The 16,596-nt window shown below is 37.9% G+C and overlaps 1 protein-coding gene across 3 annotated transcripts in view; it reads left to right on the forward strand.

The window, feature by feature from the left end:
- The window catches only part of B3GALT1 (beta-1,3-galactosyltransferase 1), a 178,864-nt gene extending 163,282 nt beyond the window's left edge, over positions 1-15,582 (forward strand). For all 3 annotated transcript variants that reach the window (XM_040070113.1, XM_040070112.1, XM_040070114.1), the window contains 3 exons: positions 3,989-4,061; positions 10,198-10,236; positions 10,813-15,582. In XM_040070113.1, coding sequence (XP_039926047.1) covers positions 11,042-12,022 — 981 coding nt within the window. In that variant the 5' untranslated portion in view covers positions 3,989-4,061; positions 10,198-10,236; positions 10,813-11,041 and the 3' untranslated portion in view covers positions 12,023-15,582. The remainder of the gene's footprint in view (positions 1-3,988; positions 4,062-10,197; positions 10,237-10,812) is intronic.
- Positions 15,583-16,596: the final 1,014 nt, after the last annotated feature.

Raw genomic sequence — 16,596 nt, forward strand, 5'->3', positions numbered from 1 at the left:
AAGGGAATGGCATGAAGCTGAGTCAGAAGAGGCTGAGATATCAAGAAAAGGTTTATCTAGAGGGTGGCTGAGCACTGGAACAGACTCCCGTAGGAAGTGTTCACAGCACCAAGCCTGAGCACGTTAAGAAACATTTGGACAATGCTGTGTGTGACTCTGGGAGAGTCCTGTGCACGGCCAGGAGTCAGAACAGAAAACACTGAGCAACATGGTGTCCAAGTTGCTGCATAATCCTCTCTGGAGCAGCCCTGCAATCACACACTTTAGCTGTGCCACAGCAGAGTTTCAGGAAGAGTCAATACAGAGGAGCAAGACTGTTTTCCCTGCTTTTCAATCCTGAATATACTTGAGGTCATCTTTTATATAACAGTTCTTTGTCTTGAGACATCCTTCAGTATGGAAAAATGAGTCTACATTTATACCTACATCAGCCCAATACAGACAATGCAATTACAGGTGGAGAAGCCAACTAAACAGTTTCCAATTATTCTGGGAAGTTCTGGTTATTCTTCCTTAGTCACAAGAGGATAAAGAGAAAGCACAATGTGATATCAGCATAATGAGCCCACAGAAATGGCTCTTGTTGCATTTAGTGACAGAGAGACAAACATATATGCACAAACATTAGGAAGAAGTTTGTTTAGCTATTTTCCCAGTTACCAGTCATTGCAAATACCCCTAATTAACAATGACCACAGACAAAAGATGTAAGAAATCAGTTAGTATTCCTGACTGCTCACAGAGATATCTGGCATCTGAAATTTATGTTTCCCTAGTGAAAGATTTTAAAGTACATATGAAGGACATCTCTAATGATGTAAGTGATTAAAGTAAATTGAAACAAGAATTCAGATTTACTCTTTACCAAAATGTAATTCTTCCTGCTGCTTTATCAGATACCTAAGATTATCAGCCATATTCTGCCCAGCTGGGAGATAAGAATTATTAACAAAGAAATTCTTACAAAATATTAATCAATAATACTTTGCAAGAAAACTTCCTCAGTTTTTTGATTTTAACATTTCTCGTTGGAGTCAAGTTAAAATCTGATCTGACCACAAATGGGCAAGCTGTTAACTGGTTGCTTTCTACAGAGATACCCAAGCTTCTTTCACTTATATTAACACACAGTTTTCACAATTTTCATAAAGGAGATACACTGGAAAAATAAAGAAACCATTTTCCGAGCAAGAGAGTGGACTAGGTAGGCATAGCTGATAACCCAGAATGAGTTTTCACTTTAGCTAAGGAGGCAGCAACCCATTTATGATCCCAAACAGTATATTTCAAGCTTGTGTCTCAGATGAGGACACAATTTCGAAATATCATAGAAGAATTAGGACAGTTTTACTCACACGGATTCACCAGAATACATTATTACTGAATAACTACAGCATGCACTTCTTTATTTGATTCATCCAAAAAACTCCAGTTATTATGAGCCCATTTTAAAATCATGCCACAAGAGATATGCCCCCTTGTGTTGAGTGAACATTTAAGTGTAACACTGCCCCACCATCTATTCAACTGCAAGCTTCAGAAAACTAAATGCTGACAAATAGTCTGGGGTCATGTCTGTGAAATGCTCCATATGTGCTAGCTGAAAGAGTCTGATGCTAGCTTGCTCTCAAATGTTAACAGCTTTGCAAAAACAATGCCCTCTCCTCTGCAGCAGAATTTTTTTCTTGTTCAATCCCCAATAAAAGTAGGTTTAGATTTAGGTTTGAGTAAAACCTCATCCATCATTTAGTTATGACAAAGTGGAAAGAAACTTGTTTCTTTGTTCAAAGGTGATTATATACAGCTGAGAGCCGGAAGCGCTGGCCCTGGGCTGTGCTGAGGTCACCAGGCCTGTGAGCACCGACGCTGGCCAGTGGCCACACCAACACTGGCGCAGAAAAGCGCCACTCCGGGTATTTAAAGCAAACATCCAAGGCAATAACTCCACTTCTTTTCAGTCAAAGAGCGAGTGCCCCTCTCCCAACAGGCCTATCCCTCCTCTGCAAGGTCACTCGCTCGGGAGGCGCAGGCGGAGCCGCCGGTGCTCGGTGTGGCAGCTGGAGCTGTGTGGGAGGGAGCCCCCAGGAACATGGGGCAGAGGAGGGCAGGGGGCACAGGCAGCCCCCCGTTACAGCTGAAACCGCTCGTCTCTGCCAGACTTAGGGCAATGCTTTCAGAAAGCCACAACCAGGAGAGCACCAATAAACTGAGGCATCTCAGTCGTGACTAACCAACAGCCAAAAAGAAAAAGAAAAAAGCACATGTCTAGGAAAGGTTTTCACATACCTGAGTATAAGTAATTTGTTTGTTGACAATAAAAGTCATTTGTTTGGTCTGGGGTTTTTTTAAGTTATAGTTCTGTAAGAGACGTGATTTTAAAAGCAACAGACTGTATTAAATTTATCACAACTTTGCAATGGGAATTAGGAACCTGAAGCTTGACTTACAAAGAGCTCATGGGGACAAATGCTTCACAACATAGCTTCACATTAATTACTGCAATGTAAACATGAAAAAAACCTGTATTGCAATCTGTTCATGTGTGGTCAGGTCGAGGCTCTGGGACCTCCTCAACATGAAGAATGTTTCCAGGGAAAAGAAAGAAAAAAAGCCCAAATAGACACAGTGTCACAGTATCCAACAATTTCCTTGGACATCTGACAATACCTAACCTTTTCCTTAAACAGAAAAGTTGAATCTACGCTATAATATGATCGGCTAAATTCACTAATTACGAAATTTTCTAGCCTCACTGCAGTGGAAAAAAAAAAGGGAAAATAACATGAATTCTAGCTACTTTTCAGCCTTAAAAAGAAAGATGTCTCCAACCATCACATGTGAAGATACATAACAATTACAATAAATACAGGTATTGTACAGGTGCACCTGAGATACTGTAGAATCCCTCCAGTTATCGACTATCAATAAGAGTTTATAACAATGCATTTATACATAGCTGTTTCCAGCCTCTACCATCCCCCATTTTGATGAAGTTAAAAGCCAAATTCCTCAAGCATCATGACTGATACCTTAATGGGCAGGCTCAAAACTATTTTAGGACTTTTCTCAGTAAATCCAAAAGCTTTAATTGTTTGTATTTTTCTTTCGATGCCCCCAAGAGCATGTGAATTATGGCAAGTAGATTCATTATCCAGTTTGATGAGTTATCACCACAGACACTGTGATTTCAGGTGTTGTGGTCTTCACGTCATTGTTACTCCTCCTTTATCGACAAAGATTAATCAAGAAAAGCAGTGACACTAGGGTAGGCCTTTATATAATCAAGACCACTGTCATCTATTCTTGGTGTCATAACTCAGACCACATTTTCACAGGCATCACTGGGAATGCAAAGGAAATATAATAGCGTCATTTAAGAAGGTTAAGACAAAACCAGCAGTACACTTGATTTCAAACACTCTTACTTAAAGGTAACTTAAGATATGGACTCTGTTAAATTGTATACAATTGTTTCATGAGTAACAAAAATTCTATATTAAAGCATTTCTAAAGGTTTTCCCCCTTGAAATTCTTTTAAAAAACTGAAAGCTTGTTGTCTTTTTTTCTTGTCCTAAACTTTCACTAAATGTAAACAATTTGGTGGTGACATGAGCTAAGGAACCTTGCTGTGAGATTTCACACTAGAACACAGTGCAATAGCTGAAAAAAATACCAGTTGTGGCTATGGTAACCCATAGTGAAACATTTTATTTGCAGCAGTTTATAACCCTACTGAAATGCAATGGACACAATACTGATGTAACAGGACACGATTGATGCAATCACAAATCACCTATCACAACATGAAGCCACAAAATGTTTTTTCAATTTGTTTCTGAAAAGCATTCATGGGGAAAAATGCACAGATCTGTCCCCTGACATCTCATGGGTGATTGAAAAGAAAAGATAAAGAAAATAAGAAGATTCCTGCTTTAAAATATTGTGCTCTTTCAATTTCTGTTTCTAATTTCTTTTCTCTCCCTTTTAGTTAGTGCAAACGATAGATGCTTAAAACGCCTTCTACTAAAGACAGCAGCAAAACTCCCATACATTGGCTCCAGGTAAATCACCTGCAATCAGCATTACAGCAAACAGAACACCTGACTGGCATTCTAGTTCTAGTATTATTTTGAGTTGAGTAAAATCTAATTTATAACCATTCTAGATTAGTATCTGACCAAGCACAGCTGATTTGCTAAAACTTTAGAAATCTATTGTACAGACAGTGCTTGGGTCAGTCTGGTCTGTCCTTTCATCTCTCATCATGGAATCAGCTGTGTGATACCACCAGTGACTAAGTGGTCACAGCCGTTATACGTTTGTGACAGAGAAACTTGGTTTTAAGATATGACCAAAACAGAAAGAGGGTTACTGAAAATGTAATGTTGAGATGTGCCAAATGGGATAAAACCCTATCTCAATGTCAAGCGAACATGAGATTTTACAAAATCATACTTTTTTTCCCCCCTGATTATCTCAGAGAAGGCAAGGGGAGAAAAATCAGCATAGAAAATACTTCCTGAGCGGAAAAACTTGAAGGGAAATTATAGCTATAATGCTCCTGATGCACAAACCAAGCCAGAGGGAAGAGTTCCTCAAACACTGAGATCCCAAATCTATACAATGTCAGCAAAGGAATGGTCCTTCATGCCAAGTTCATAATTCCCAACAAGCAATGTATCCCATTCCCCTCAGTCATGGTAAATATGGTGGGTTTGTTAGTCCAAATATTCCTAAATATTTTTTCCAACAGTTTCATTGTCTGCAGTTGAAAATTTTACTTCACAGCTTAGTCATGGTGGACACTGTTTAATTTTTAACTTGTAAATTACTTTGCTGAAAAAAAAAAAAAAAAAAAATTGCATGATTTGTTCTTAAACATGAGAAAGAAAGCAATGAAATTGCTGTTTAGTTGTTTTATGTGGGCTGTTCCAGCACTTCTTCAAAACAAAGAGAAAATCCCATTTTTATAGAGATAGATTTCATTGAAAAAAAACAAAAAAGGAAAATAAAGGAAAGTCAGATAGATTTACTTTGATGTAGACAACATTTAACTCTTAAAAGACAACAGTAGCTCTTTAAAGATCAGGGAAGTTTCCCACGCACATTTGCTGAAAATTCTGTAACTTTCATTTTCCCTATAGAAGCTTCTGCTAAGATTCCCTAATGGACAGCACATTCTTCCCTTTTGATCACATTAGGAGCAGATAGTAAATACTGAAAAATAATTTATAAATACCACATTTATTTCCAGGGATCAATTCTTCAATTTAATGATGAACTACAATAAAAACTCTCTGCAAATCAGCATTCAGGAAAAGAGAACTATTACTATGAAATCTGCACTTGTGCAAATACTTGCTTTCACATCAGGTGCTGCCTAGGGTAAAGCCTATCATCAATATATTTGTAAACAAAGAGTGATTTGGAAAATATTTGTCCTCATTGTCTTTGAGGAAGAAAAGGGAAGCCAGCCCCTTCTAACATATGAAAGCTATGAACCTTCCAAATAGAAGAATTCATTTTTCTAAACAACATGGAGCTGAAATGAATGCTTGTACTTTCCTCCCTTCAGCCCAAGACTGTCTTCTGCATCTATTACAGCGTCTTTCCACAGTGTTATAGAGAAAAAAGATCTTTCTTTGCAGCATTGATTTGGTTTCAGATCCATTAAACTCAGGCAGAATAAGCATTTAGAATATTTAAGAAACTTTAAATTAAGTTCCCAGAAAGGAGGTTGCAATCTTCTGCTAAATCACCTGAGCCATCTGTCCAAAATTTCCTCCAGAAATTAGGATGAAAACATACAGCCTAGAACATAACAGATTCCCAGATTTCCATGTAGATGTGTTCTTAATGTTCAGTATAATTATCTTCTCAACAAGTTTTGGTAATAATCACAGACTTTTCCTTAGGTAATTCAAGGGTTTCATAAATGGTGAAGACATTTCAGCATCTTGGTCTATATACAGATGAGAGCCATGATCATAGATAACTTACAAAAACGTCTCTTCAGGGAAAACAATCAGAGTTTGCTACATTTGCTACATAATTTAGCAGCTGCATTCCCTCTTTTTTCCAGGGAAAGAAAAAGGTACATTTTGGCAGAGATGCACAGTGTTAATTTGACTCAGTTGTGCTCTACCTAACAGACTCCTGGGTGTCAGGATGAACAGCTGTAATCTCCCTTGGCTTCTCAGCCAGGGTCATCCCCAGGACTCAGCACCTCCCTCAGCAGTAGTGACATGACATCAATTACAACTATGACAACCAGCCAGGCTCCAAGAGCTGTGGCTTCCATCACGGGCGTCCACTGCGATCTAGATACATTAATGCAACCGCACTTACACAGGACAGGCTTTCTTGAAAGATCAACAGCCTCTCAGCAGAGACAGCAGCATTGCAAAATATTGGCAAAATATTGCTGCTGATGCGTAACGTTTGCTGAACTCATTTAGCATCTGCCTGAAAATTGCCCATGAACAGTTAACAGGATTCTCAAAAGTGCTCATTATCTGGAGGATTATTCTTGTTGCGCAGTCAGCTCATGAAAGGTTTGCTGCAAATACAGTCCTCATCAAGACAATTACTTACAAAGTTACATGGTACAGCTTTCCCTGCTCTGACTGGGTGGCTTCTCTGCCTTGCACAGCATGAGATGTGAGTAGAGCAATTAAATGCACAACTTCGTGTCACAGTACGGAAACACGATGCTAAACATTTGCTTTTTGCAGCTGTCTATCCTCAATGTTTGAGCCTTTTATTACTTTTAGTATGGCTACCAGGTGAGAAAAAGGGACAGACTGAATTAAAACAATTTTTAAAACAATGATCCAAGAGCTTAAACATTGTTACTGCCCTGTTAGAAAGCTTTCTTTCACTCCAAAGAAGAATGGGAAGGAGGCAACACTTTCCTTTGCTGTGTAATTGTCTCTGAATGTGATATAGTCAATTCCAACAAACAAAATCCAAAGCTGATAAAAGCCTTCCACTCTCCCTGTGACAACCCATATCCTCCTGGTTAGGTCTTCAAATTTCAACTGCAAATTAAAGAAGATCATATCATAACTGAAAAAAAAGTCATCCTTATAGTGATGACATACTGAATGCATCATTAGGACTAAAATACAATATCTAAATGAAATTTGCTACACACTTAAATATAGAAGGCAACTTTAGAAATATTTACTACGGACGAGGTTAAAAATATTCTGTACAACTTCTGGGCAAACTGCTAAAGGAAGTACAGTAATGTGGGCATTGAAGTGCTTTCAGTCATTATTCTGCTCACAGTGATCTTAGTTCACATATTTTATTTTCCCTCTTTTCCAAATGAGTAATTAACCCAATTTTTTAAAATAACTATAATTTGAATGCATTAATTTTGCACTCTGATTTCATTCCTTATAATTCACATCCTTGATATACAAGTCCCACAAGGCTGTAAATTTGTTTCAGGTTCACAAACACATGATAAGAAAAATATTTCCTGTCACAGACATCAATACTGCGAATAATTTTGCAAAATCCCTAGAATTATTCCTGCGTTGCAGCTGAGACTGAGTTAAGTGCTTGTTTAGGATCTTGATTAGTTAGCATCATCTTTAGTAATAGAATTTGGCAACCTCAGAAATTCTCAACTGCAAAAACATCACAAAGTAAGTATTTCACTGCTTAGTTCATATTTCCCTGCCTGATCGAGCTATGCATGTTCCTGTTCAAGCAAGCTACACGCTATTGAAATTACTGGGCAGGACCATTGTTACCAGAAATAATATGTAAGGGCATTTGCCCTGTGGCCAAAAAAATACAAATATAGCTACTTATCCAACCCTCTGTGATACTACAGAGGCAGCAGGATCAGTCCAGGAGGCAAAAATAATCTCACCTAAATTACAGACCAAGACTTCTCAGTTAATCTGGTATTGCATTTACACTGCCAATTTTGCCTATGCTCTTTTCTTTCAAGTGTCTTCCCCCTGTATAGCACAAAGCTCAAGTAAAGAAGGAACATGAACTTTAATGTTTACATCTTCACCTCACAAGAGCTGGAAGAGGAATGAGCTCTCATTTTGGTCGGCCGCTCATTCTTCCTAGAAAATAAGTAAATTTAAAATTTCACTCATCAAGAAAACCACAGCCTGCTCACTCTTAACCACTTCACCTGCACTTCACTCAAAAACTCTACATGGTTGGTGCAAAACACCCCAAACAAAAGCACACCATCTCAGCTCTTTTTTTTTTTTAAAAAAAGGCAAAGTAAACAACAACAACAACAAAATATACAACAGAAAAAGATAAATTTGTTTCAAGCGACAGAATTTCAAGGGCCAATATAAGAAGTATTCATCCCACACAAGTACACATAGATTTCATAACTGAGAAAAAAATTCCCTACAACAGCTCAAAATCTTTCTTCAAAATGGAGTAAGGCTTTTATTGCTTCTCATCCTTTCAGAGTACACAAGATTGGATATCACAGCCATGACATCGCTGGACTGAAAAGCTATTTTATGTAATTTTGCAGTTTGTAAGAGGCATTGGTTACAATTTTCCTTTCCTTCAGAAATCTGCACAGTGCTCATGGTAACTAATGCACCAACCCTTATGAAAGAAAAGATGTAGAACATCATACACTTTTAGATAATGCAATACATAGTTTCCTAAAATAATACATCATATGCAGAATATTACACTTATTTGTGAGACCTTAATGCTGGAGTCCATTAAACACACTGACCTATATATCTCTCGCTTGACAGCTCCAATCCACGACTACTGTATTTCTTTCTTTATTAATGCAGTTTTCTAGACTTTACACTCTTGTGTCTTCATTACGTTATGCTTTTTGCATAATGTATTGAAGCCCATTACATCGGGCTTTTTACACTTGGTGATTTTCCTCACTGGCATTTCCAGTGGGAGCATTAGCAGAGCTTCACAGTGAAGCCAGAAACAAAACCAACCTACCAGATCAGGGATGGGTTTTGCCTTTCTCAGAACTGTATCACAGCAGGTTGTTAAAGCAGGATACATCCCCTCTCTGGGCATTACAGTAGCATCTGTGTATATATTTATCACAGCCATATTTATTCACAGGGATGTACATGAGTCTGCCCTGCCAAGATCGTTGTGTTCTGCAGCCCTGTGGAGCAATTAAAGGTCTCACTTAAATGCACTGCTCCTAAAAATTTGCTGGTACTGCCTGGTGGGAAAAGATTGCAAACCCTGAGTCCTGTGACAAGTAATGAAGGAGATCACAGCCCACCTCTACCTCATTAAATTGTCCCAGTTATAGGACAAAACCAATTGAAAGTGATGAAGCTCTGAAACAGGCAAAACAATCACATTATGAAAGGAAGAGCAGCATGTGAGTTCCAGTCATTAAATAATTAAAAGTGCATGTAATAAGGACAGTACTAGCTATAAGAATATATAAGGAGATCACAGTCTGTATAGATTTAGCAAATGTTCAGGTTGTTTCTCTGTTGTTCTTAAACCTCTGTGTGAAATAATGACACAGGGTACCTAACAGTCCTTTCACTCCGATGGCCTGCCTAGAGGGTGGTCTGACTGCAATGTGGCAGCGGTGTGAAATCAGAGAAGACATTTCTAAGACAAGGCTTCTTTCTTTTTATCTGAATGCATATTTTGTTCTACCCAAAGTAAATGTTAAGTATTTCAGAGACTCTTGCAAAAAGCTCCTCTGTTGCATGCTCCTGGCTATCCTTTAGCTCTGAAGTAACACAACAGTAAAGCTCAGGAAGGTGGGGGCTACAGGCACTCTCCAGACACTGATGTGCCTTGCAAGAGTCGGCACTGAGCTGGCAGGCTTGAGGCAGCTTGTCTCATTTCCACAAAATGATGATAAACAGAACTGGTTCCCAGCAAAATTGCCAAGAGCAATGGAAGGTTCAGGGCTGACACATTTCCTTGATCCAGGAAAGTCTCAAAACTACCTGATGCTGGAGGCAAGATTGGAACAGCCCAGGATAGGACTGCCAGTGCCAGAACCCTGTCCTGGCGGCAACTCTCTGCACGCCATCCAGGGAAGTGTCGCCTGTCGCCATTACTAAGCTGCCATTGTGATTTATCTTACATGGTCCACAAATTATGTTTGCTCATGGAAAGATGGGTCTGGGGGGAGAAGAGAAGGAAGCCAATGAGAATAACTGAACTGTGTTAATTTATTTTTAGACTTTTATGGAGTCTGCTCGAGCGCTGATCTTTATATGGGTAAGACAGCATACACATATCTCTCCCTTCTGTACCTTTCCCAATCAGTTCCTTTCTGTCTGATTTCCACCAAAGCATGTTCTTGTTAGCGGGACACATATTAACATTTAGAGCAAATTAGATTTGTAAGTATTTGTGTGCATAGCTGCCACAGATGGTGTCGATCCTAGAACAAAGTACACTATTTTTCATTCTTTAAATAATTTTTAAATGTTCCACAGCACATTTTGAAAGATTGGCCAGAAGAAATGCTAAGAAGCAAGAAAATGCTAGAAACCATACAATTATTTTCATATACTTTCAAAATTATCTAAATGTTCAACATGCTATGTCTGCTTATCTTCTTTTGTATAAAACCATCTGTGAGAAATTAGCAATCATAAAGGCATTACTTCAATTACACTGCTCTATTCCAGGACACTGTCTTGCATTTTGGTACCTCATGAGAAAAAAAGGAATATCTGAGAAATGCATTAAGACACTTAGCTTATTAATGGCCAACCATATATAAGCTCATTTTTCATGCCCTAGGCTTTTATGGTCTCGCAATGGAAAATTTTTCTTCATATTTTTCAGAAATAACAGAAAATTCCAAGAAATGGAAGCTGCTGCTAGTAAAAGAAGAAAAGCTGAGTATCATCAGGGTTAATAGCTCCTATTTGAGATCCATGAATGATTACAGAGTTACTTTTCTATATCGAACTTTCAAGTTTCATTAGTAATATGCTGCCTCTCCAGGACACAGGTGCACTCATGGTACAAAGGCTATTGGTTCATCACATGGAATAGAAGAGCTAAAGGAACAATGGCTTCAAAGGTCTCATGTTTATATATTTTGACGGTAGTTTGCTGGGCAAGCGCTCTTTGGTACCTAAGTATAACTCGTCCTACTTCTTCCTACACGGGGCACAGACAGGTCAGTAGCATATCCATAGCCAGAAAAAATGTTTCCTTTGGCAACATAAGAACTCGACCTATAAATCCACATTCCTTTGACTTCCTTATCAATGAACCCAACAAATGTGAGAAGAGCGCCCCATTCTTGGTCATTCTCATCAGTACGACTCACAAAGAGTTTGATGCAAGGCAAGCCATTCGAGAAACGTGGGGAGACGAAAACAACTTTAAAGGAATTAAAATCGCCACACTATTTCTTCTTGGAAAAAATGCAGATCCTGTGTTAAATCAAATGGTAGAGCAAGAAAGCCAAATTTTTCATGACATTATTGTGGAAGATTTTATCGACTCTTACCATAACCTCACTCTAAAAACGTTGATGGGTATGAGGTGGGTAGCAACATTTTGTTCAAAAGCAAAGTACGTTATGAAGACAGACAGTGATATTTTTGTAAATATGGACAATCTTATTTATAAGCTGCTCAAACCTAACACGAAGCCAAGGAGAAGGTACTTCACAGGTTATGTTATAAATGGAGGACCAATAAGAGATGTTCGCAGTAAGTGGTACATGCCCAGAGATTTGTATCCCGACAGCAATTACCCACCCTTCTGTTCAGGCACTGGCTACATTTTTTCAGCTGATGTAGCAGAACTGATTTACAAAACCTCCCTTCATACCAGACTTCTTCATCTTGAAGATGTGTACGTTGGACTCTGCCTTCGGAAGCTGGGCATTCACCCCTTCCAGAACAGTGGCTTCAATCACTGGAAAATGGCCTACAGCTTGTGCAGGTACCGCAGGGTGATCACGGTGCACCAGATAACACCAGAAGAAATGCACAGAATTTGGAATGACATGTCCAGCAAGAAACATCTTAGATGTTAAGATTTTTACAGATGTAAATACCTTTTTTTAAATTTTGGTTGAGTTGGGTTATTTTTTGACAAAGTGATCTGCTGATTTACAGGTTAAACTGTGGGATATTAACTGTGAGAGGATTTTTAATGACTGATTTTTCATTCTCGCTTTGACTACTGGTTTACAAACTTCAGGCTCTTTTTCATAAGGACATTATGCCAACTGAAAGGATATAGAGTCAAATCTCAGATTTTGTATATTATCATCTATTGCACATATCCATTCTTGCATCTGTGTGTAAAAGAACAGTAATAAACTATTATGAGCTGCTTAACAATTCACACCCCAGCCTCTGAGATAAGACCAGGCTCTAAGAAATGAAGAAATACAAACATATTTTTATTCTTCTTTTGACACCCTGCAACTGTCTCTATTTAGAGCCTTGATAATAAATTAAGCAGCATACATTTGCACTGAACTTATATACCTACTTTGACATGTGTATTTTACAGTACGTGTGCAATTCCCAAATAACTTACTAATGGTGTTATAGCAGAATTTAGACAGGTAAGAACATCAAAGTTTCATTGGCCTTAGAAACAAACCCACACACTGAAATATATTTTCATCCACCAAACGGTATTTCTTAAAATTATTTCAGAATAACCCATTTCTTTACTCTTCCTAAAACAGCCCATAAAATATGTAACACAATTTAAAAATTAAGTAGAATCTGTAGGTGAAATAAGAGGGGAGATGTATGAAAAACTATCTTAAAAAATACATGAGAAAAGCATGAATATCTTTTCATTTTAAAGCAGGGCTATGTCTCTCACTAGTGTTAATGGATTCTCCTTTCAACATCTTGAATAGCAGTATGTAATTATACTGAATGCTAAAAGTGTCAATAAGCAGCATATTTCTTCAACATCAGTCAGTGCACTATTTACCTAAAAACAAATAACACAAAAGCAGCTTTTTAAGGGGAAGCTTTATTTTTTGCTGCAGTACATATAGGAACAAGATTTTAACAGATTTTTAAGAGTGTAGAAAAAAGAAATTTTGTCCAATAAAAGAATGCAATCAATTTTCTCTTGACTGGACAACAGAGTACATAATTACGTACAAATTTCACAGCAAAATAGAGGGCTTTTAAGGAAAACTTATTTAAACCATCCAAATTCTAGCCTTTTTAGAAACCTTTTAAAACTCTCAGTTTACTCATCACAGTCAATGTGCAACTGACCCAGTCAGGAGATCCCCTGGACATGCAACAGAAATCAAGTAAAAAGATTTATTTCACGTTTCATAGTGTGCTTATATGTATTTTGAATATGAATGTTTATGAAATGTCATGAAAACTCTTTGATGAATTCAGGCTATCTCTATTATATCATGGAGGTGAAATATAATATTGTTCATCAAATAACTTGCACTGAAGAACTCAAACAAGTCACAAAAAACCAAAACTCACCAGATATATTATCAGCTGTAGATTACTCACCGTCCTCAGAACTCACAAAGTCTCATTCATTGCAACTGGAATTATGTGTAACATGCAAAACTGTTAACTGTGTATGTTATTCAGAATGTCTATAAAGTTGTCAGAAATTAACTGAAGAAGAATTTAAAGGGAAACTTTGGCCTGATTTTGCCATATATGTACACAGCACTTCACAACAGTAACAGAGGAATGAAGATGCTACCCTAAAAGGTTTGCAGTTTTGTGGCAAATTCTTAGTCTTGTTCACAGATGCAGAGTATCATTTCAAAAGAAACTACTTGTAAATAAGGTAAAATGTACCTGACTTTTAAGTCACTAGCAGGAGCCATCTCAAGAAAATCTGTCAGATCTAAAGATGAAGCTACTCAACAGGCAGCCTAGGGGTTACTGTTAACAGGAGCTTGTGTACCCTTCATAAATAAAAATAACCCAAACCAAAACACCAGGAATTTTTACAAAAACACTAAATCTCTTGCAGCATAATTAAGAGTTATCCTTCCCTTATTGATCAAGTCCTTGTTAAAGCTGCTATGCTCTATCAAATCCAAAACTTCCAAGGTACAACTAATTGCGTAAGTGAATATATAACACGCTGACTAGATGAAGTTCAGATTTCCTTACACAAGTCCCATAATATTCTTGCTTATGATGGAAATGAGGGTGGAATTAATCTCCAGCTCTTGGGTAAATCAAATAGCACAGATGCAATCCTGCCCAGAACATATTTTGTAATAATTTGAACCCGCAGGCTGCAATCACTTCTGCTATCCCTCTGCACTGTGCAGTAATTTGGGGGTTCTGAATCACAAACAAATGGATTTGGTTGCCTTATTTCTGCTGATGCTTCTGTGGCCTTTGGTTAGTAACCAGGAGGACAGCAGGGCTCCCAATCCAGATACCTCAGGGCTCAAGTAGCATGATAGCCTTGAATTTCTCCTAGTACAAGTAGACTGCATTGATAATTGTAAGGTACACCTTGAAATTAGTATCTGAAAAAGTGTATTTCCTGCCATTTATAAATAGGTAGACCTTCAACAGAAATGTAAATGTTCATCTTGAAACTGATGTACATATTTCTAAGGCATTTTCTTCTGTATTCAGCTGTATATATGTGTCAGTCTGCTTGCTATGTAGCATTCTGTTATGCATGGAGCTGAGTGAGGCATTATATTTGTCCAGTGTTTCAAGAGCCTTAAGCATGTGTGCCCTAACTTTTGAATGTACAAGATAATTTTTCTTTTGCTGTCAAGTGAATTCAAAATAACACAACAAAATCCTAATTTTCTACTTCTATTAATTTTCTGGTATTATATTTCATTTGCTCATTACACTTAGATTTATTGTTTTCACTTTGCTCTGAAGTTTCACTATTGGAACCTGGATATGGAAAGGTAGCAATACATTACTCACAGGGACAATTTTCCCTTCCACTTAGTAGCACTTGTGCCATGTGGGATACTGTTAATAAACAAATGTTTCCAAGAGACTTCCTTTAATCAAAAAAATATTTACATTACTTAAAGGTCATTTTGTTTCACTGGGCATGGGACAAATGACAACTTGGTTAAACATGCTGGCTTCTCGTCACTTCAAAAGTGTGACTGTAATCACATTTTGATTCCAAAATGCATATGAGAAAAGCACATTGAGCAAAGCAGCAGGGGGGGAAGTGCCTCTCTTTAGGAGGAATTTTTTCACAAAAGCATTTTCTCTTTTTTATTTTGCTAAAACCACGAGAGTATTTAAACAGAAGCCTCAAGGTTCATTTTCCACATTTCCTAATAATATTAAGTATCAATTTTGATTCTTTGAGGGTTTTTTGTCATTTTTAATGTAGATGGCAATGGCAATTTGTACATGAAGAGTGTAATTAACTAGAAAAGCTTGTCAACAGTAACCGAAATTTAGGTGTATCATTATATATGACTGGCTGTACCTATGTATTTATTTGTCTAAACTGTACATATTGTTTTATCTATAGTGTCTGTAGGAGTGCATTCTTTTAGATTAATGTATTATTTACAGTTTTGTGGGATTGCCAGCAAAGCTGCTAATCAAGATACTATTTTTTTGTATCAATGTCAAATAATAAAAAAAAAAAGTGAAAAATGGAAGGTGTCCTGTAAGTTTTCTTCTTCACTTCTTTCTCGAAATGTAAATTGTATTGCCTGAAAATACAGTGTCAGTGAATTGGCTCATTTGTCACGAGGAAGAATACTGTGCTGTAAAAGCAGGGTTTTTTTTAAAATTTGAAAAAAAATAAGACAAAACGCTACTTTTACTCATTATTTGTGCAACAACATCATCAAGCTGATGTCCACCCAGGTCTGAGGTACTACTTCATCTGAAGCTTCTGAACTTCAATGCAGCCATGGCAATATCAGGCACAGTAGCAGATAGGTTCATCCTCCGCTCTGCCCATTTAGCTGCTCTGGCATCCCCAGCCATTGAGATCCAGGTTCGGCCATTCTAAGGTGGCAAAGCTTTTTGACACCTTCAGCACGGCTCTTCCACTACTTGCATGGTGTCTTGACATGTGGGCTTGCAGCTGTCAAAAGCTATGCACCCGAGAAAAGGAGAAAGGGCCCAAAACTCGTATCTCATAAAACCGCAGTGAGGTTGTTTGAAGCTGCTGTGTGACCACCCAGGTCACCCATAGAAAGGAAAGGGGTTCTCCCTGGTCTCTGATAGACACACAGTGACCATGACAGAGTCTTTTGCTTCCCCCTACCCTGTAAAGCACCAGAAAATAAATGAAGAATCACAGTCTGAGCACACACAAATTACCCAGTAAGTCTCATGTAGCCATTGTCTCCCAAGACAGAAATATCTTAAGATACTGTTTTGTCTCTCAGGAAGGTCTGGGCAACTCTAGGGTCCTGATATCAAAATAAAAGCAAAAAACAAAATAACACAAAGGTAGGAAGATGTCCCTTGTCTTGTAAGAATATCAGAAAAATTCATCTCTCCCCATTCTACCCTTTGCAGTTTCCTACATAGAGCTAAGTATTTAACCTCTTTTCACAGGCTTTAGAGCTCAATATCCAAAACTCATTCATGAAATGGAGGGGAAAATAAACCCACCCCTAAGAAAGGT

Source organism: Hirundo rustica, chromosome 7 (genome assembly GCF_015227805.2).
Source record: "Hirundo rustica isolate bHirRus1 chromosome 7, bHirRus1.pri.v3, whole genome shotgun sequence".
Lineage (NCBI taxonomy): Eukaryota > Metazoa > Chordata > Aves > Passeriformes > Hirundinidae > Hirundo > Hirundo rustica.